We start from the raw sequence: 22,022 nt of genomic DNA on the forward strand, positions 1-22,022 counted from the left end.
TAAAACAGTCAAAAAACAAAATAAAAGTAGAAAAAGCAACTTAAAAAATAAAAGTTGAATAAAAGTTGCAGTGCAGTTTAAGAAATAAAATGCAGTAGTGAGATGCAGTAATTGAATCTGGTTCAGTTAAAGGCAGCAGCAAACAGAAAAGTCTTCAATGTGGACTTAAAGGAGCTGAGGGTCTCAGCAGACCTGCAGCTTTCAGGGACCTTGTTCCAGATGTGTGGAGCAGAAAAGCTGAACGCTGCTTCTCCATGTTTAGTTCTGACTCTTGGAACAGAAAGTAGACCCGTCCCAAATGACCTGAGTGGCCGGGATGGTTCAAAAGGTAGCAGCAGATCACAAACATACTTAGGCCCTAAACCATTGGTCACTAACTGGCGGACCGCGGTCCGGGTCCGGACCCAGAGGCCGTCCCATCCGGACCCGGACCGCCAGCCAAAGCAGAAGGTTATGATTTAAAACCTGACAGGGCGCTTTTATTTTTTTACCCGGCGGCGCAGCTTTTGCAGTCTTTACAGTAGTGGTTTAGCGGATGTGGAAACGCACAGACCAATTGCATGCGAGTTAAGCTATCCCACGTGATACCACTCAGCCAATCAAATCTATGCATTCTCGGCGGTAAACATTACGTCTCAACAGACAGCGCTGCGCAGACAGATGAGAAAGTTAGAGGCAGGTTACACATTGAGACGGTAGAAAGAAAAAGAAAGATAGCGATACATTTTAAAAACAAAGGGAGAGAAACGGACGACTGCGCCGGAGAAAGTTGAGAAAAAGGCGAGTGAGACAGCGAAAGGGAGAGAAACATAAGGAACAAATGTCGCTCTCCAAAAAAAGAAAAGTTGACAGCGAAAATAGAGCATTTAATCCGGAATGGACCGACTCATTTCTGTTCATACTTCCCACAGGGAGCACAAAACCAGTGTGTCTTATATGTTCAGAAACCGTGGCACTTATTAAAAGTGGCAATGTGAAACGCCATTATGAGACAAAACATAAAGGTTTTGAACAAACATACCCACTCAAATCCGAAGTGAGATCACAGAAAATAAGTGGCCTCACAGCCCAATATGAACAGTCAACCAGGATCCTGAGCCACACGTTCACTGCCCAACAACGTGCTCACCAGTGTTCCCTCAGAGTTGCTTGGATTTTGGGGCAACACAAAAAGCCATTTACTGATGGAGGGCTTGTCAAAGAATGCATGAGTGTCGTTGCTGAAACATTACTTGACGGAAAACCAAAACAAGAGCTTTGTGATAAGATAAAGCAAATACCCATGTCAGCATCATCTGCCACAAAGAAAAGTGAAATATTAACTCAGGACGTGCTAACCCAGCTAAATGAAGCCATACATAAGGCACCATGTGTAGTCTTAGCTGTGGATGAGTCCACTGACATCTGTGACAATGCTCAGCTGTTAGTGTACGTCAGGTTTTTCAACACAGACCAGAAAGCATTCTGTGAAGACCTGTTAGGTGTCACTCCCCTTCAAACCAGTACAAGAGGAGAAGATATCTACCTGGCCATTAAGGAGATGTTAACGAAGAGAGGAATAGAGCCAACACAAGTGGTTTCAATAGCCACAGATGGAGCCCCTGCTATGATAGGGAGAGATAAAGGAGCTGTAGCAAGACTGAAAGAGGACAATCCAGAGCTCATAGCTTACCATTGCATCATTCATCAATCTGTCCTCTGTGCCTCCCTGTCAGATGAGCATGCTGAAGTGATGAATACAATGATCAAAATGATCAATTTTCTCAGGGCATCCTCTTCCACCCAGCATCGCATGCTGAGGGAATTCCTCAGAGAAGTTGATGCCAATGCTGATGATCTTTTGCTGCACAATAATGTGAGATGGCTCAGCAAAGGGAGGGTCTTAGCACGCTTTTGGTCCATCAGGAGGGAAGTAGCATCTTTTTTGGCAGAGCTAAGACATCAGAAGGCAACACAGTTTTCTCTCTTTTTAGAAAATGAGAAACAGATGGATAATGTGGCCTTTTTGATTGATATCACTGCACATCTGAATGAACTGAATTTGAGGCTACAGGGCAAGGACAATTCAATTTGTGAACTGATGACCGCTGTCCGCTCCTTTCAAAAGAAACTTGAGTTGTTCAAGGAAGACCTGCAGGGAGACTGTGCACACTTCCCAGCAGTGCAGGAACAGGTTCAGGGACAGAGAGATGTGTCTTCTTTTGTTGACTTCATTGATAAGCTGATCGTAAACTTCAGCAACCGTTTTGACAGCTTCAGCTTTGGACAGCAGATCACCATGTTCATTCAGAACCCATTTATCATCACTGATGTCAGGGGGTTCTCAAAGGAAGTCACACAGCACTTTAAATGGGTAAATCCTGGGCCTCTCCAGATGCAACTGGTTGATCTCCAAGTAGATGTGTCCCTGAAAGAGCAGTTTCTAAAAACTGACCCTTCCACTTTCTGGCTCTAAACGGTCCCTGAGACAGCTTTTCCAGGTCTGAGGAAAGTTGGCATATACATCTTGACCATGTTTGGCTCCACCTACAACTGCGAGGCAGCTTTCTCCACGATGAATATCATCAAAAATAAATATTGTTCGAGGCTCACCAATGAGCACCTCCACATGTGCATGAGAATGGCCCTGACTCCATTCAAGCCCAGGTTTAAAGTCCTGGCAGGACATGCTAGAGCTCAATTCTCCCACTGAGCAACAAAGTGGGGGAGTGGGATGCAAGAGTGATGCTCTAAAACTGTTAAATTGTTAAGATGTGTTGAGATTTATTATCTGTAAAATTGTTTGAGACTGAAACAGAAACGGGGACATTTAAGCTTTTCCTCCCTTTATTTAATTGTTCTGAAGTTAAGCACTTTATTTGATTATTATTATTTATCATTACATGCACCATTTTCATTTTGTATTTATTTTATTTTAAAATGCAGCCCTACTTTTATTTAGTTCATGAGAGAACATTATACATATCTGCAGTCACACATAAGTCCAGTTCTATGTTACGTGATAATAAATATTGTTTAAAAGTGTTTTAATCGTACTGAATTAATTTGATTTGAAAGGTATTGATTACATGCAGATGTTGATACAACTACCAGGCTACTTAAATATATATCACACTAAATAGTTAGACAGTATGATCTTCTGGACCTTTGCTTCAAGAAAATTTCTCTAACTGGACCTCTTAACATTTTAGTTGAATACCCCTGCCCTAAACCATTCAGTGCTTTATAAACCAGCAGCAGGATTTTAAAGTCAATTCTTTGTTTGACAGGGAGGCAGTGCAAAGACCTCAGAACTGGAGTGATGTGATCCACTTTCCTGGTCTTAGTGAGGACTCGAGCTGCAGCGTTCTGAATCAGCTGCAGCTTTCTGGTTGACTTTTTACAGAGGCCTGTGAACACACCGTTACAGTAGTCAAGTCTACTGAAGATAAATGACCTGTGAACACACCGTTACAGTAGTCAAGTCTGAAGATAAAAGCATGGACAAGTTTCTCCAGATCCTGTTGAGACAAAAGTCCTCTAACCCTTGATATATTCTTCAGGTGATAGTAGGCTGATTTTGTAATTGTCTTGATATGGCTGTTCAGGTTGAGGTCTGAATCCATAACTACACCTAGATTTCTACCTTGGTTTGAGGTTTTTAACATTAGTGATTGAAGCTGAGCACTGACTTTCAATCGTTCTTCTTTGGGACCAAAAACAATTACTTCTGTTTTATCTTGATTTAATTGAAGAAAATTCTGGCACATCCAGTTATTGATTTCTTCAATGCATTTAGCCAGCCCTTGTATGGGACTATAGTCCCCTGGTGATATAGTTATGTAGAGTTGTGTGTCATCTGCATAATTATGATAACACACTTTGTTGTTTTTCATAATCTGAGCCAGTGGAAGCATGTAGATGTTGAACAGAAGAGGCCCCAGTATTGAACCTTGGGGAACACCACATGTCATCCTAGTCAGCTCTGATGTGTAATTAGCTACCGACACAAAGTATTGTCGGTCCTTCAAGTAGGATTCAAACCAGTTAAGCGCTGCGCCAGAGAGTCCTACCCAGACTTTCAGTCTGTCTAGTAGTATGTCATGATCAACCGTGTCGAATGCAGCACTGAGATCTGTCTGTGTTTAAGTGGATGTCGTTGAAAACCTTAACAAGAGCAGTTTCAGTACTGTGGTGCTGACGAAAGCCGGACTGGAAGACATCGAAACAGTTATTTTCGGCCAAGAAGTTGTTCAGCTGTTGAAAAACCGCTTTTTCAATTATTTTACTTAAGAATGGGAGGTTTGATATTTGTCTATAGTTTTTCAATATTTCGGGGTCTAAACTAGCCTTCTTTAGAAGTGGTTTAATAACTGCAGTTTTTAGGGCTTGTGGGAAGACACCTGAGAGAAGGGATGTGTTTACAATTTGTAAAAGATCAGCGGTCATGCAGTGTGAAATATTTTTGAAAAAGTGTGTTGGTAGAATATCCAAGCAGCAGGAGGATGTGTTCAGATGTTGTATAATGTCTTCTAGGCTTCTTTGGTTAATTGAGTGAAATTGTGTCATGATATTTGAATGGATGCTATTTAAAGATGGGGACAACACATATCCTGTGGTTGGTGTGGAGCCACCGACTGCTTGTCTAATTTTCTGAATTTTATCAGCAAAATAGGAGGCAAATTGATTGCATGCCCAGGTGGATTGGAGCGTATCCGTTACCGACACCGGAGGGTTTGTTTGCCTGTCCACGGTAGCAAATAAGGCGCGTGTATTGTTTTTGTTTGTGATGTCAGAGAAGAAGGCCTGAGGTGGCAGGCGCGTTCCCGCCCCTGCCACCTTTTCTGTTCCTCTCTCAGAGGAATATCTGAGGGAGTTGCACGCATGTTGGAGGAACCCCAAGGCTCACTCCCATCTCTCGGCAGATGCCCGAATCCTGGCGTCCATGCAGGAGGCGGCAAGATGTGGCCTAGAGCACATGCCACCCGTTGAGCCTACTATTGTGTCTCTCATAGTTTCCCCTGAGGAGACTCTGAGGCCGGACGCCAGGTGTCCTCGACTCCAATGTCGGATCACGGACGACCTGCTTTGCCAATCTTACAACATGGCAGCACATGGGCCGTATTGGCAATTCCCTCTCTCATCTTATGCTTGCCCTCTCAGTTTCTCTGCAGCAGGCTACCTTCGACACTACTGCCACCAGCCTCAGTGACACTTCACTGCAGGCGTTTGCACTCATGTAAAGGGAACTCGGACGCATGATGTCGACCCTGGTTCAGACCCGCTGCCAGGTTTGGCTGGCGCAGTCACCCCTGTCAGAGGCATGTAGGCGGACCCTGCGTACTGGCCCAGACGAACCCAGGGAGCTTTTCGGCTCAGCTGCTCTGCAGGCGCTTCAGCGAACTGTGCAGGCCGTTCAGACCAGGCAGTAGTTCTCTAGTAGCGTGCCCGCACACTAAAGACGATTATTAAAATAGCGCGGATCAGAGCACACTCGCTGCTCTGCTCTCTGTCTGCCTGCATGCAGAGCGGGGCTGGAGGGGGCGGGGCTTCCAGCGCTTACACACACAAAGTGCGCGCACACAGAGATCACTGGAGACACGAGCACGAGCTTTTGAACGTCCGTCCTCAGCTTGATGGAACAAATCTCTCCAGTTGATATTAATGATGACGTGTAGTCCAGTAAAGCAGCAGTTTTAGGATCCAACAGTTTCTGAGTTCTGTTGCACACGGCCTGGGCAGCCCCTCGCCTGACCAGCCTTTGGGCAATGTATTTACCGGAACCAGATTGCAGATTCCCTCTCCTGTCACAAGCCTCCACCGTGGGAGTGGCGGCTTCACCCAGAGGTCGTGCACAGCATCTGGGGCCTCTTCGGCAGAGCAGAGGTGGATCTCTTTGCCTCAGAGAGATCGACCCACTGCCCCTGTTGGTTCTCCCTGGTAGAGAGGACCAGTCCTCTGGGTCAAGATGCCCTGGCTCATATGTGGCCGGAGGGCTTTCTTTATGCTTTCCCCCCAATTGCCCTGATCTTGCCAACGCTCCTCAGGGTTCTTCAGCAGGGCCACAGGCTGGTGCTGGTGGCACCCTTATGGCCCGCCAGGACTTGGTTCCCTCTGCTGCACAGACTCTGTCGCAGGACGCCATGGCGCCTCCCCGACAGGAAGGATCTCCTATCGCAGCTAAAAGGTCGGATCTGGCATCCCAGCCCCAGGTGCCTTCACCTATGGGCCTGGCCGTTGCAGAGCCCGACCAGCTGCTGAGCAGCTGCACAGAACCAGTCAGGACGACGATTCTAAATGCCAGAGCGCCATCTACCCGTCTACAGTACGAGTGTAGATGGAAGCTGTTTTCCGACTGGTGCGGGGTTCACAATGAAGACCCAGTACAGTGCCCTGTGCCTACTGTACTCGAGTTTCTGCAGTCCCTCCTAGATAGGGGCCGGTCTCCCTCTACCCTGAGGGTTTACGTAGCTGCTATCTTATGGCAGCATGCTAGGATCGACAACGACACTGTGGGGAGCCACAAGCTCGTGTCCCTCTTCTTGAGGGGGGCTCAGCGACTGCGACCTCCGAGCACCCCGAGGGCCCCTCCATGCGACCTGTCCGTGGAACTAGACGCCCTATGCTCACCTCCCTTTGAACCCACAACAGAGGAAGAGCTGCGATGGCTGTCAGCAAAGACCGTCTTTCTCCTTGCCATCACGTCGGCAAAGCGGGTAGGCGAGTTACACGCCCTGTCGGTGAGTGAATCCTGTTTGAGGTGGAACTCAGATGGCTCAGGTGTTACACTATGGCCTAATGCAGCATTTCTTCTGAAGGTGCTGACACGCTTGCACCTCAACCAACCTATCCAGCTCGCACAGTTTAACCCTCCATTGGGAGAGGAGAGGTCAGGGCTACTGTGCCCAGTGCGGGTCCTCAGAGCCTATGTCGAGGCCACCGCAGGTATACGGCGGTCGGAGCAGCTTTTTGTCTGCTATGGGGGACCTAGGAAGGGCTGTGCCCTGTCAAAACAGTGCCTGTCCCACTGGATAGTGTAAGCCATTGCCTGTGTATACAGGGCAAACAGCCGGGCGCTGCCACCCGGAGTAAGGGGCCATTCTACCAGGAGTGTCTCCACGTCATGGGCAACCCTGAGAGGTGTGTCCATGGAGGATGTATGTGCGGCGGCCTCATGGGCATCACCAAGCACATTTACCAGATACTACAGAGTGAACGTTGCCACCCCTCAACCATTGGGTGCGGTTCTTCGTCCACATTCCTCTGCCTGAGTCAGACGAGGTAGGTTCCTGTACATTCCTTGTGACTTTGTTGGTATAAGTCATCCAGTGTGAAAACACTGCCTCTGGCAGTCAGTAAGGATGAAATAGAACGAAAGTTATGAAGGTAACTACGGTTCTATGAATCCTGGATGACCGCCAGAGTTCTTGGTCACTCGGAATCTCTTGGTTTCGCGAGCAGATTCCCCAGGACATGATCTCAGGATGAGGCCGGAAGTTATACCCGGCTGGGGACTCATTCGAGGTCACACGTGACATTTTTGGTCTACGTACTCGAACTGCGCAAGACGGAAGATATCCAGTGTGAAAACACTGCCTCTGGCGGTCATCCAGGATTCATAGAACCGTAGTTACCTTCGTAACTTTCGTTCATGTCCTTCTTTCACAAATCGGTGTCATGCTCATTCTAGAACAATGACAATGTTGTGTCACTCATTAAAGTGTCACTCGTATTTTGATTTAAATAAATGTCATTCAAATCACTATCTACCTCCAAATGTGGAAGTTTTGCAATATTTATATATTTGCATTACAGTATTACCAACTCTGTCTGTGGCGACAGTCCCAGACTGATCATTGTATAAAAACAGAAATGGTTGCACCTAAATAAATACACAGTTAACGAACATTAATGAAATAGATCAGAGAAAATGAATAAACATTCAACGGCTTAATTTGAAAGTCTTTATTTTTTACATTTGCTTTTCACTTATTAATCAGATATATTACTGCATTTAAAAGCTATAAAATAAATAAATGTCACCCAATCCTACACACAGGGTCGCCTTTTTAATAGTACAAAAAATGCTGTGGATAAAACTGTGAGTAGATTTATTTTCATTGTGAATTTGCAAATGGTTATCGTGCCAAATACGTTGAGTGTCACTGACCAATAACCAATAATTACTTTTTAGTTCCAAAATGTATTATAAGAAATGTCAAACTTCATACTAAATGACCTGCTTTTTGAGTACAAGGTTGATAGCTGTTGATCAATATCCCACAAGGCACATGCAGCGGTTTAGAGATGGAAGAACTAGTCCTTCCAGGGAAGCGTGTGGTATTTTACACAGTAAGCTGTATACGAATGTGTATTGTATGTTCTGCAGGTTCCCCAGAAGTCAGTAGCACTAAAGCATTTTGGAGCACTTCTTGCGCACCGCTCACCAGCTGGTTGTGGCATCTTGTGGAGACGCTCCCACGGGGCTCGTGTATCAGCCGTTACAGTGGCCTCTGCTTTGACTCGTGAATCATCGTGTCAAACGGAGTGCCAGAGAGAGCTCCTACTTGCATGAGGGAGATTTTTTCAAACCCCCCCACCTGATAGCCAAGATGAAGCAACCTTTAGCTTTCTTGTCAGCAAGCTTAGATTTCAGCATCTGCCATGATATTAATGAATGTGGAACTAGTAGTGTGACTTTAAACCTCTGCTGATAAGATGCTCTCCTCCTCCTCCTCCTCCTCAACATCTGCTTTGCAGGCGTTCCTTCCAGAAGCATTAGGACCCTAATAGCTCCAGTCAGCTGCAAACGGCAGCAAGAATGTGTTTTTTAGCCTCCAGGTCAGCTCCCAGGTGAACATATTTGTAAGCGTGAGGCGTTGGGTCTTGCTCTGAAAAAGCAAACCTTCCCTGGAAGAGCAAAGGTTAAAGAGAAATTACAGCCCAGGTTCAGAGTCCTGATGACAAACCACAGCCGTAATTTTCAGCAGTTTATTTATCGGTGCTTTTGCGAAAAAAAATCTCTCAATTCAATAGTAATGAATTGACTCCCCGGCTATTCAAGGGTTAGGAGAGATAACCCAAACAGAATGAGTGTAGAGACATTCACAGAGAAGTTTCAGTCAGAGAACAACGAGAGATGCTGCTCTGTTGCCGTGCAACAACCTTTGTTGAATTGGAACAGCATCCTCCATTCTTTCTATTGTTGAGTTGTTGATAACCAACAGAGGAAGGTGAACAAAAAAACAAAAACAAAATGCCTTTGAGTTTACGTTTGCCCTTAAGTAAGAGCACCGAATCAGTCAAAGTACAGTTAAATGCGGCAGCACAAAGGGGCTTGAAACGCGAGGCCTCGGGTGCTTCTTGTTTCTGCGTTCAGAGGTGAGTCTGAGCCGGGTTTACGAGTCAAAGTCATGTGCTTTCAGCTTTTCCTTTTTGCATCAGAAAAGGGACATTGTAAATTCTGCTTACATTTTAGACATTTAGCAAACTCCCTCATGCTTAAATTGGCTAAATTACCCTAAAGCTTAAATGAATGCATTGTGTCAACATTCTTAGCAGCCAATAATGAGTTGTCAAAACAACACACGCAGCAGAATAATTGCAGTATAAACTATCCCTGCGTTACTTGAATATTCATGTATTGTTAACAATTGAGGAGACATAGAGAGCCAGGCAGATGTTTTTTTTTCTTTTTTCCCGACAATGTCTGGAAATATTCAGCTGCAGTGTGTCAAGCTGAGAGGAGATGTTTACAAACCTGGGCAGCTGGTGAGACATGATTTTCAGAAATTTAACAAGATCCAGAAGCCTTTATTGATTTCTGGCTAATGTATGCAGCAAAGTAGAAAATACACACACAAAAAAAATATCACTTGGCCGCCTTCATCAGGATAGAGCCATGAATAAATCCATGTTTAGGGATGGAGAGAAGGAAGAAACAGAGCCGGGGCTGCTGCATCCAAATGTGTCTGCGCTGCAGGCTCAGCCTCAGTGGGACCACACACCGTGCTGTGACTCTGCTCCATGCTCGAGACCTGGGTGATCACTGGTTGCATATTGTAGTTGCTTCCCTCTTGCACCAATGGAGTTCAAGAACAGGATAGCAGAGCTGCAGAGCTGTAAAGTTCAAACCCACAGAGTGGTCAGGTTCACTTTCTGTTTCTTCTCTCGATGGTTTAGGGAAGCTTGTTTGGCCTGAATTCAAAACCTAGAAGATGTGTTGATGGATGGCGTTGACATACAGGACGATAAAAGTAAGAAGCAAGTGGAAGATCTCATTTGATCGATCAAATAATAAGACTAACAGCCACCGGCCGTGCTAGCAGCTCTGTCGGGCTGTCATTAGGCACAGCAGGGCTTTCAGCCCAATGTTAAAGTGGTAAATGGACCCGTACTTGTATAGCACTTTTCTAGTCTTCCGACCATTCAAAGCTCTTTAACACTACATGACATCATTCACCTAGCTACCATGCAAGGTGCCACATCAGGATTATCAACCATTCATACACCGTAGTCGCAGCTACGGGAGCAATTTAGGGTTAAGTGTTCAAGGACACATCGACACAGGCTAGCGGCGCCGGGGATCGAACCGTCGATCCTCTGATTGAAGGACGACCCTGCTCACCACTGAGTCAGTCGCCCTCAAAAATAAAGGGCTAAAATGCTCAGAATGACAACGATAATATTCGGCTGGTGACGAGTATGTTTCCAACGTTCATCTTCTACGTTTATAGTATAGTTAGGTTTCACCATCATGGTGTGAATAAAGTTTTATTACGGATTTCATTTTTGTTGGTTAAGGAGTTGAAATGTTTTTTGAGAACGATGGTGATGTTTTTTTTCTGTTTTGTGACATCTTTTAGTTCAGAATGTTAACCTTTCGTAATTAGCACGAACACAACGTGCAGCTGAGGCTGATGGGAATGTTCTGCAGGCAATTGGTCATTGGAGAAAATAAAGTGTTGGTGCTGGATCAAATGTCAGGTGAACATGAATGAACTATTCCATCCAAAAGTTGCCTCGACCTTTCACTTATAAACCGTCATGGTGGTGCAATGGAAAACCTCTGTGAACCATGGATGTTCCAGTATTCCATGACAACCCCTCCATTAGTGCTTTAGATTTGTTTTAACTGGACCAACCACAGAGCCAGGCTGCTAAAATGTGAAGTTCAAATGGACTTCATCAGCCTCTGAACAGATACAGACTGTACAGATTGCTTCAAACACGCAGCGCAACCCAGATAGGAGATGATTCTGGGTCAACCTTGGTTGAGTTAAGAAAGTAAATGGGTCAGCTATGGTCCAGGAATGGCTCGTCTCTGACCAGGCATACGTAGAATACGTGCAGCGGTTGCGTACTGGGCCAGGTGCAACAAACCACTTGTGATCTGGTCTCAGCAGCCGGGTCTTCAACAGGCTCCAGTGTGGCTGGGGTCCGGCCCAGGACTGCTCACCACCAAGGTTACGTTGGTGTCCCTGCTCGGTCACTGCTATTGGCCGGCAGAATGTGGGCCAAATGTAAGTAATAACATGGGTCAGCACTGGGCTTCACTAATTAGCTTCCTGAGCGTCTGGATGGTTCCAACACAAACTCTGTGACGATGACAGATGTCAGCCGTCCCATGTGAATGCCACCTTAATGCAACAACAGCCGGCTCCACACTCGGTTACAAATCTTCACGCCTTGCAGATATGCCCAACTTGTTTATGATTCAAACTGGCAATCTTCCAGTCACAGGCCTTGATCTGTAGCTGCTTTCCAAGGCGAAAAGAAAAGACAGTCTTAGAGCAGTGTCGTGTTCAAGTTAGTGCAGGCATCTGCCTCGCCAAAGGCTCCTGAGCATCCCTGGGACGCTGTTTCTGGGGGTAGTGTGGAAAAGTTTATAAATGCTTTTGTTATCATAATAAAAAACTCAATCCTTGACTAAACACTCAACACTCAACGCAACATGCAAATTGAATACTTGAATGGAAAGCATGTGGTGAATATGACTTCTACAGAGATGTGTTCCCTTCTATGCTTTTTAAGTGCTTGGTTTCATAAACACACATCATGCAGCTATCTGTGTTTGGAAACATTTCTTTATGTCTCCCTGTCAGTCTCTGGCATTCAGCCTATTGATACTACCAAGGAGGGGGCGCAGTTCTTATTCAGCTGCGTTAGCATAGCCTAATATTTTGTCTGTATGGAGAATACCTCCAGACTGATGTGAGAAATATGGCTGGGTCCAGACCTTTGACTCGAAAAGGCGGTTTCAAACAATCGATGCAATGAGCACCACGATTTGTGTGTGTGTGTGTGTGTGTGTGTGTGTGTGGTGGAATAGCAGTTTGCTAATCAGCGCCGCACTCAGGACAAACGCCATCATCAAGTTGTTGTCAAGCGCTGACACGTCAAGGCAGCGCTGAGACCACACGTCTTCTCGATATCCCCTTAAGCCATAGTTATTGTTTACTTAACTCCTCTCGACTCTTGAACCCCAAGAAAATCAGTATGTCGGCTTGGCTAAGCATTGGTGTTCACTTAAAATGAAGTATGGTTCAGGTGGATACCTCGGCCCCCAGTGATCGGTTAGGGAAGATGTAATCTCCCTCCCCCACGGAAATCAGTTAGAGTGGAGGAAATGCCAGGCCGGCATCGCACTATGTTGAGATGTTTGCAGCCTAGCAGTAGCAGAAATGTCCAACCATTTTTTAAATGAATGGAAAAATAAACTTTGGTGTCATTCCCTGAGGATGAAAGAGCGATGGCTTTTTTCATCAACACAGACGGACCAATTTCTCCACCGACAGTAAAAGTGTTTTCAATAATTGCCTGACTTTTCCTGATGAGTTAAGTCTTTCAGTGTTCACTCTGTCCATCACACCTCTGTAAACACACAGCCACATGCGACGCATTGAAAGGCCTTAATGGGGGAAATCTACTAAATCACATCCAGCAGTACAACATGATACATGTTTGAGAAGAGTGGGAATAGCAACAAAGAAAAAGTAAATTGCAACACTCGACATCACCAAATAATGGAATTCACTGACATTTACGGATTGATTGATCGTGTGTCAGTAGTATTTTTTGTCTTTTTCTATTTTCATGGAACATTGCCACTTTATAGGACGAGTCCAGTTCGATTGAACAAAGCCAATGTGACGGTAGAAGGAACAGCAATGTTTTCCATATCGCTGCTAGGATGTGAAAGCCTCTCACTGTAACTGTTGGTTTGTTTGTGTCACTTGAATTAGGTTGGGGGGGGGGGGGACCACCTGCAAAAACATCTAGGAGGATGAAGCTCACTGTAAACCTGTTGGTTAATGTCAAAACATGCATACTAAAAGACAAAAGGCTGTTTGCAGAGAATGGCCTTTGTTTTTGATTATTCTAAGAGCATATTAGCTGTTATGTAACCATAAAAAAGCTAACTGTCTATTAACTGGATTAGAACATTAACCCTAACCCTCTCTTTACCCCATCCTCTGCCCCTAGCCAAGCCTAAGAACTCCGCCAAAGTTGTGACCGTCCAGGCCGGCTCCGAGTCGGTGGTGGTGGCCCAGTGCGAGGCGGCGGACGGCAAACCGGCGGCCACCATCAAGTGGCTGGCGTCGGTCGGAGGCAACCACTCGACCAGCACCACGAACGGGCCGGACGGCACGGTGACGGTCCGCAGCGAGTACCAGCTGGTCCCCACGCCGGCGGACAACGGCGGGGAGGTGACCTGCATGGTCGACCAGAGGACGCAGGAGCGGCCGTGGGTTTACCCTGTCAAGCTCTCGGTGGAATGTAAGGACATTTATGTTCACACAATAATGGCCACTTGGACATAAAACACAAATGGTGCCTAACCTGAAGGGATACTTTTGTATTACGATGTGTCACAGGTCCATTTAAGGATACAAACACCTTTGCTGGATCCAAAAAAAGCCAACTGTTAACACTTCCGACACAGATCAGTGCCTTGCCAGAGTCTTTAGGCCTCTACTTTGGCAGCCACCTGCGGACCCAACACCACTAAGCTATACACATTACACAGTGTGACTAATATAGAAAACAATCGGTCCACACCTTTATACCCAAGCTGTGAGACGGCAGTGAATCGAAGATGATGTCAGTGCACTTTCTTCCTACCCCCACACCCACCTCCTCCGCTTCTCACTTCTCTAATCATCTAAATAACAAACAAAACAACATCTGGTCTATTTGTTGTAGAATCTGAGAATTTTTTTTCTGTTGTGTATAGTTTAAACACCGTGGGTGTAACAGGAATACAGATTTGTTAATTTGTTATAAAAGTAATTGCTTGGCTGTGTAAAGGCCCATGTGCATGCATGGTAGTCACTAATAAGGCAGAGATACAATATGCATCGTGATACAGCCATTCAATATGTTACAATATAATATTATTTTGTTTTTAGGAAAACAGAAAGACATCGATTCTCAGTGGCACTGTGAAATTGATAGATTGGATACAAAATTTCGAAAATTGGGTAATTTTCAAAGTTGGTTGTTTTTTAAAGCAAAATATGCAGATGAAATGACATAAATAAAAAAGAATGGTAATTTAAACAAAGCAACACAAATTTAAATGACCAGTTCTGTTTGAATATCATACGGCAATCACGAAACATCATTATGTAGAGACAAACGTGTTTTGCCACTGCTAGCGAGCTAACGTTCCCTTGATACAAGGATTGCTCTATCTGAAAAGGGACGTGTTGAGAAACATGGGCCAGTAAAAGCTCCAAAGCGTCCAGGAAATATAAGATCTAATGTTTGAGGAGGTGGTCCTTAGAATTTCTTTGATTATTACAAGTGAGCCTAAAGTTGCATAAGATTGAAAGCCCCTGAGTATAAAGAATACACCATCATATGCATCACATCTGAGTACAGTGGGAACTTCTGTACTCCGATGTATCACAGGCCCTGTAACATCCAACGTCATATCACTACTTTATATCTTTATTTATATTTAATCTGAGCCACTGTCTACCACGGATCTTTGCATGTAAAGTATTAATACAAAATCGTGTCAAAATCATCTAAATATTAACACGGAGCTATGCTTTCTGAGCTCCAGCTCAACAAACTCTGTCTGCACTGGCGCTTCCTCTTGTTGTGTATGGCAACACTTCACCTCACAAGATTTCACAACTTCACTTTTCCTTGAGCGGGATTCTTTTAATAATGTCAGACACGTATAATAACAATCAATGAGCACTTTTAGTGGCAGTAAATGGCGGTGCCAGCTCACCCTGATTGGATTACATTGCAGGCATCTGGCTGAGTACTGAACCAATTTCATAAATTGTTGTCCGCATCCGTCAATTCGACACAAAATGCATTGGAAAATATCAAAGCTACCCTTTAAACTCTCCACTAAAACCAACTATGCTTTGGCTTAAGTTGTGATAAACCTTTTTCTTCCACCGTCATGACCTGAGTTGGCCAATTCATTAACTAATACAATAGCAGTAAATGACCTGGCATACATGCATTGAAACCTTCCAGGATAGCGTTCCATCCACTTTTCTTCCTCCGTGTGATTAGCTGCACAACAACAGGGCGGTCGGCACCGCATTCATTTCAGCATCCTTCAAGGTCTTTGTGTTTCTCCTTATTTGTTAATTTTGAAGCAGATTGTGACAAATGAATCCAGAATGCTGTGATTACGCTCAGTGTGATGGCAGAAGGAAACAGATGCCTGTGTTAACAACCAATCCTACACCTATGCCCCGGACTTAAAAAACGGCTTTTGAGAAAAGAAAGTTGCATAAAATGTTGGCACTTTTCGTCTTTTTTTTCCTTTCGGTAGTATTGAAAATCAATGCACATCGTCACACACACACACACACACACACACACACACACACACACACACACACACACACACACACACACACAATGCTTTCATCTAGTCCATACATTTTCATGGGATCTAGATATTAGACAGGTTCAGCGTGGCTTCACACAAGTCTAGTGATGCTGGCTGCAGTGTCTCAACTGTGTGACCTCGCTATGTTTGCCGCAGAGACAGAACAGATTGTCTTTGTTCAGCTTCCACTCTGCAATTTTTAGACCACACACACACACACGCACATATGATCAATCTGCCTGTCAAGCGGTGGCAGGAAATAACGTGAAATACACATTGGAAACTCCTCGGCTACAAGCACACAGGGTCACGGCCCCCACGTCAAGCTGTCGCATTCTCTTTACTGGCTTTGAAGCGACATTGTGTGTCTCTGTGTGAGTGTGTGTGTGATCAGATTTAGCACATATGTTTGTGCTGCATTTGCGCACGTAGGCGTATATTCGCATTAATTAAATATGATGTCCACGCCATACATGAGGCAGAGTGATCTCACCCATCATGCGGTCGGTGTTTGGGCTGTATTTGTACTTCCTTACCACACATACTTTTCGAGACACGCAGTATTTATTCTCTGGACCTTTAACCCCTTAAAACCAGCCCAGAATCGAGGTGTCCCCACTCTGGACATTGGTCCCCACAAAGATAGAAGCACCAGAGCGCGCATACACACACCGCGACTCCTCGATGTGTTAGTTTAGTGAGGGCGCGAGGGATCGTGTCTGCTGGGTAACTCAGATCAGCTTTAATAGGTCATCGCTCTCCAGGAGGAAAACGCACACACACACACACACACACACACACACACACACACACACACACACACACACACACACACACACATCAGACCGCACACTTAGCCTCAACACACCGGCCTCCATCTCACGAAGGGAAAAGAGAGCTATGCGTTTTCTGCCTGTTTTAACTTCCGACACACATCGCTTTGGTTTTGCCCTCACTGTAAAGTAAGACTCTTGTGAGACTGACGCTAACTGATTTTTCCCTTCCGCCCGCTATGAATGTGCCTTGAGAAAAGCTCTTTAAGGAAGGTGGGTTGTAAAGTCTCCACGCCGGCGACAGCTGTGGCCCGAGGCGAGTTGCTGTTGGTTTGCCCGTCTCTCCGTCCGTCCAGCTAGTTCTCGTGAACGCGATATCTCAGGAACGACTCGAGCTAATTTTTTCAAATTTGGCACAAACATCCACCTCGACTCGAGGATGAACTGATTCGATTTTGGTGGTCACAAAAAATAAGTTTGGCCCTAACTCAGGATTTATTTTAGCTTAACATTTTGACAAAGATTTATGAAACAATATGAAATTCATCCTCCTATTACTATTACTATCAATCCTCTACCCCGGTCTTGCAGTCCCTTCATGTCACGGAAATGCGTCTCTGACTGTCACCTGCAGAAAAAACCTGGTGTCCCAGCTAGCTAGCATTCTTGCTAATGATCACTATTGAGCTGCTAAGTAGGAGGAGCTATTTGGGGTTTTCCAGAGTTCAGACTGTCGAGGATACCCGCTGATCTTTAAGAAGTTCTGATTGTTTTTCTTTTTAACTTGGAGCGTGTCTCTCATCCCTTCCAGCCAAGATGTCGGTGAAGATATCAAAAACAAAATATTATGTCAAGCTTAACTTCAGTGGATCATAACATATCTGATATGAAATCTCAAATATCAAACATCGGGCTGATGGGTCCAGTAGTGTGAGATTAGCCGTGGCCAGACAGACACACAAAAGCATGGCTGATGCCTAGTTTAGGATAATTACGAAGAGGTCTCACATACCGAGATGATGACTTCCAGGATGTAATGTTACATATTTAAACATAAAATCCATTGCTCTTTATTCTATTTGCTCTTTGCTCTATTGTTCTTTCCCCTCATCTGGTAGACCTCTGTATGTTCGGCCCCGCTGCTCCACAGTAAAAAGTAACATCTCTCTCTTGCAGACCCCCCATCTGTGTCCATAGAGGGCTACGACAACAACTGGTACGTGGGCCGGTCGGACGCCGTGCTGCTCTGCATGGCCAGCGGCAACCCCGAGCCCACCACCGTCACCTGGACCGCGTAAGCATCCCAGCTTTTATTTGCACCCGCCCCCCTCCGCCTCCCTCGGAGAGAGCGACAGAGTTCTTAATTGTTGCTCTTATCCCGACAGAAGCTCGCACAACCACAGCTCCTCTTTAATGATAATTTCCTCGGCCGTTTTCTGACGAACACAAACGCTCTGAACATCTCGTCGTGATGGACAGATGGCGTGCTGTGCTTTGTGCGCGCTTTTTTGATGAGTATCGAGCAGGGAGACAGAGCGGCTGTTCACATGTCTGTGATTTGGCTCACATTAATGCTGCCTTTGAATATCACTCGCAAACACTCTCTGGTTTTTCATCAACATTTTTTCCCATCTTTCTCTTCTTTTCCTCTCCCCATCTGTCTCCTTTATTCTTTTGCTTCATCATATTTCATCCTATATCTCGTTTGAACTCCTCCCTCCCTCTGTCCTGCCTTCTCTCTTTTCTTCCGTCACCCCTCATCTCTCCTCTTCTTCCTATCCCTCCATCTTCACTTTCCCTTCATTCCTGCCATCCACTGCTTTTCCTTCCTTCCCTCTTCTTCCTCTCCTGCTCCCTCCCCCTCCAGGGCGTCTGGCGCTCTGCCGGACACGGTGGTGGTGAGCGGCAACAAGTTGACGGTGAGGAAGGTGGACGACGCCGTCAACACAACTTTCATCTGCGAGGTCAAGAATAAGCACGGGGCCGGCCGCCACCAGATCACCACCATCGTCATCGGTGAGTCCTGTCGAACGGCGCACTCTATCAAACACACGCACACACACACACACACACACACACACACACACACACACACACACACACACACACACACACACACACACACAGCGTAACACAGAGTGCTGCAGAGATGCACGCAAATTTGATGAAGACGCACACGACATCCCAACAGACACAATGGGAAAATCCACTCAAACAGCATGCGATCACTGCCTGCACACACACACACACACACACACACACACACACACACACACACACACACACACACACACACACACACACACACACACACACACACACACACAGAGAATCACATGAGTAGGCTAATGCTACTTCACACATTATCTCCTGCTCCCTCACACACTCCAATGTGCCCATACACTCAGGTGCACATCGCTCCTCAGAAATGCAGGTACACTTACACACATGCATGCTCAGACACACACACACACACACACACACACACACACACACACACACATACACGCTGTGCTCATGCTGGGATCAGGGCTGATGTGGGAACTGCAGGGACACTGGTCTCGCTCTCAATCTTCACGTTTTTTGTTCTTCTAAAAGTCTCTTCCTCCTCGCCTCTGGAGGGGTTTCTAAAGTTCTCCCATAGGGGTTGATGTTGGTGTGAGCCAGTTTGCACAGGTTTGCTTTTTCCTTCTCTCCTTCCTTGTTTCCCCTTCTTTGCAACCACTATTCTTTCTTTTCTTTCTTTTTGCATAACAACTAACAGCTGCGGATCCTTCTTCAGTTTGAGTCTCCCTCCCCTCCGGTACGAGGATGACCTCCGTGTCTGCATCCTTCTCTCTGCTGGGGCTTGACTTTTGACGTTTGTAGTTCGGCGATTCGGCTTCTGTTGCCACGGCGTCCAGTTTTTTCTCTCTTTGCCCTCTGATGCTTTCACACATTGACCCGACACACACACACACACACACAAACACACACACAATCACCTGCACTCACAAGCACACACAAACACGAAACCCAGGACCGTGCTGAAATGCCTCACTGCACATCAGCAGGCTGGCCTCCAAGCCTGTTAAGAATGTCTTTTTTATTTTTTTTATTTATCGCTGTTAGTGTGTGTGTGTGTGTGTGTGTGTGTTCCCACACTCCACACTGCCTGCTTGACTGGTCAAATCGCTTTCCTTCCTTCGACTCTTTCTGTTGTTGTTGTTTCTTATTGTTTTGATGAATTAGTTGAGTAATCACCATGCCGACTTTACAACAAAACAACTTCCAACTCTTTCTCCCGCGTCGGAGGGGAAAGCTACATTTAGAAAATCCGTGGGAAATCGGAGCCGGAGATTTGAATTGTCTCCGCCGAGGAACAAAGATGCTTTGTAGTCGGGGCGGTGTGTTGGGAGGGATGTGTGGGAGGTTCACAAGTGGCTAAGCCGCTACTGTTCTCGCTGGAAGCGCAGCAGTGTGACTGACTCAGAGTACCGGGGAAGGTACGTGAGCTTAACACCATGAAACGCTTCGCATGTAGAAGTCTCCACACACACGCGCTTTGAGGACCCACACGTGTTTTATCTTTCCAAGTACCTGAGATCTGTTGTGATCCCTCCTCCTCTGTGTTAAACGCGTCCTTGGTGTTTCACAGCGTTTGCTTGCGTTCCATCCCCGGATGGGTGTAAAGCACCTGTCAGTTTTAACGGCTTTAACGCAGAGAAGGCGAGCGCCAGGACTGGGATCTGGCGAGGCGTGGGCTTTTCTCTGAGTGAACAATCAAACACCGTTGTGTTTCAGCGCTCCGGCCGACACACTCATCCACGTAGGGAATCTGTGCATTGCTCAAGGACACTTTGACCCCGCTGGACTCGACTTTGGCTATTGTGGGAATCAAAGCTGGGTTCTGTATTTGTACTCGACGCTTGTCTGTCGTAACAAAATCCTCACTTTGTGTGGTACTTTTTATCTTTCTATCAGGGCTCATATGATTCTTCAAAATTGACAACTGATTGACACATCCTACATTATGGGGTTGGCTACATTTGTTTAGTTCTAGCAGTCAACAGGGAAAGATGAACTGTTGGACAATGGGCCTGGACTTTTGAGTCCCACTCGCCTCATAGGGTCTGGTAGGGAAGCCTTCGAGGGACAAATGATCCAACCTCAAGGCCTTTGCACACGGAGGAGGGATTCTTTGTGTGATTGGCACTTCAATCAATGAGTACTTGCACACAGAACGAGAGTCTTGCGCTGCAAAAAGAGACCACATTGATTTTTCTGAGCTTCCTCACCACGAATAAAAGTATCAACCCGATCGCATTGTGCGGAAGGAACACATTCAAAGCGTACACTATGGAGTCCAACAACACCGAGGCTCCAGAGTCTTTACCAAGATGGAAAACCGAATTTCTCCTTTTCACCAGCGCACACCGGATCCGCTCCTTTCAGTCTTGCCTTTCACAATAAAAGCCCACTCAGAGCGTTTCCAACAATATACCGAAGCCAGAGTGCCAGATGCCAGGTCAGTTGTATCCTGGCCGTTGGCCCTCTGCCTGAATGAAACTATTCAAACCTTTTATTGAAAAAATATTGCAACAATTCACATCGCTGCTGCTATGAATAGGTTTGATGTGAATATTTGCAGGCGAGTATTGAGAGTTTCCGTGTGTCAAGACCTTCTGACTATGAACGCTATGCTAGGATTCACACAGTGATTTGAACATGAGTCTGTCCATAGGGAGAAATAAACACTACACTATAAACGTTCTGCCAAGGGTTTAAGGCCAAATGGGTCCTGTGAAGATTATGGTGATACTGTGGGGCCCACATTAACATTGCACCTGTAATAAGAACTGGACATGGACCCCCCCATATTCTCATTTGTTTATTATTTTTATTGATTGTTAATTATTTTGTTTGTTCACCTGGCATCTGTTTGTTTATCTGTTTATCGGAGGTTTGAATGATGTGAGGTTAATGTCGGTTACATGGATTTAAGTTCAGGCAAAGACATGGGTCAGCTCAGGGGTCCTTTGGGGAAAAGCGAGGGAAAAAGCTGCTTTCGCGCTATTCAGATTGGTCTAGAATAGCATGAAGTATGTAGTGTGGAGCTGATCAGTGTGTTTCTGTACTTTTCAGGTGGGTGAAAGTGATTAAATAGTATAAAAGTAGCGACACAAGGGCATAACTGTTTGGAAGGCAAATATGAATGTATGTCTGTTTGGAAGTTGAATGTCATGACGTGTCCGGAATATAATGAATCACTTTGCTTAGCTAGCTAGTAACCGTAGTAACCATCTGTAGCCTGTGAGTGACAGTTGCGTGAAGTGTAGAATGTCGCCAGTGTGAATGAAGTTGTTAGTGATAATATAAGTTGATATGTGTATATAGGTATAATAAACTGTATTCAGATTGGT

At 45.6% G+C, this 22,022-nt stretch overlaps 1 protein-coding gene across 1 annotated transcript in view; it reads left to right on the top strand.

Moving 5' to 3' along the window:
- The window catches only part of pvrl2l (PVR cell adhesion molecule related 2 like), a gene marked incomplete at both ends in the record, with an annotated part of 172,389 nt that overhangs the window by 123,207 nt on the left and 27,160 nt on the right, over positions 1-22,022 (top strand). Inside the window, 3 exons of the mRNA XM_079232075.1 lie at positions 13,465-13,758; positions 17,797-17,914; positions 18,488-18,636. Coding sequence (XP_079088201.1) covers positions 13,465-13,758; positions 17,797-17,914; positions 18,488-18,636 — 561 coding nt within the window. The remainder of the gene's footprint in view (positions 1-13,464; positions 13,759-17,796; positions 17,915-18,487; positions 18,637-22,022) is intronic.

The sequence above is a fragment of the Taurulus bubalis genome (assembly GCF_910589615.1).
Source record: "Taurulus bubalis genome assembly, chromosome: 16".
Lineage (NCBI taxonomy): Eukaryota > Metazoa > Chordata > Actinopteri > Perciformes > Cottidae > Taurulus > Taurulus bubalis.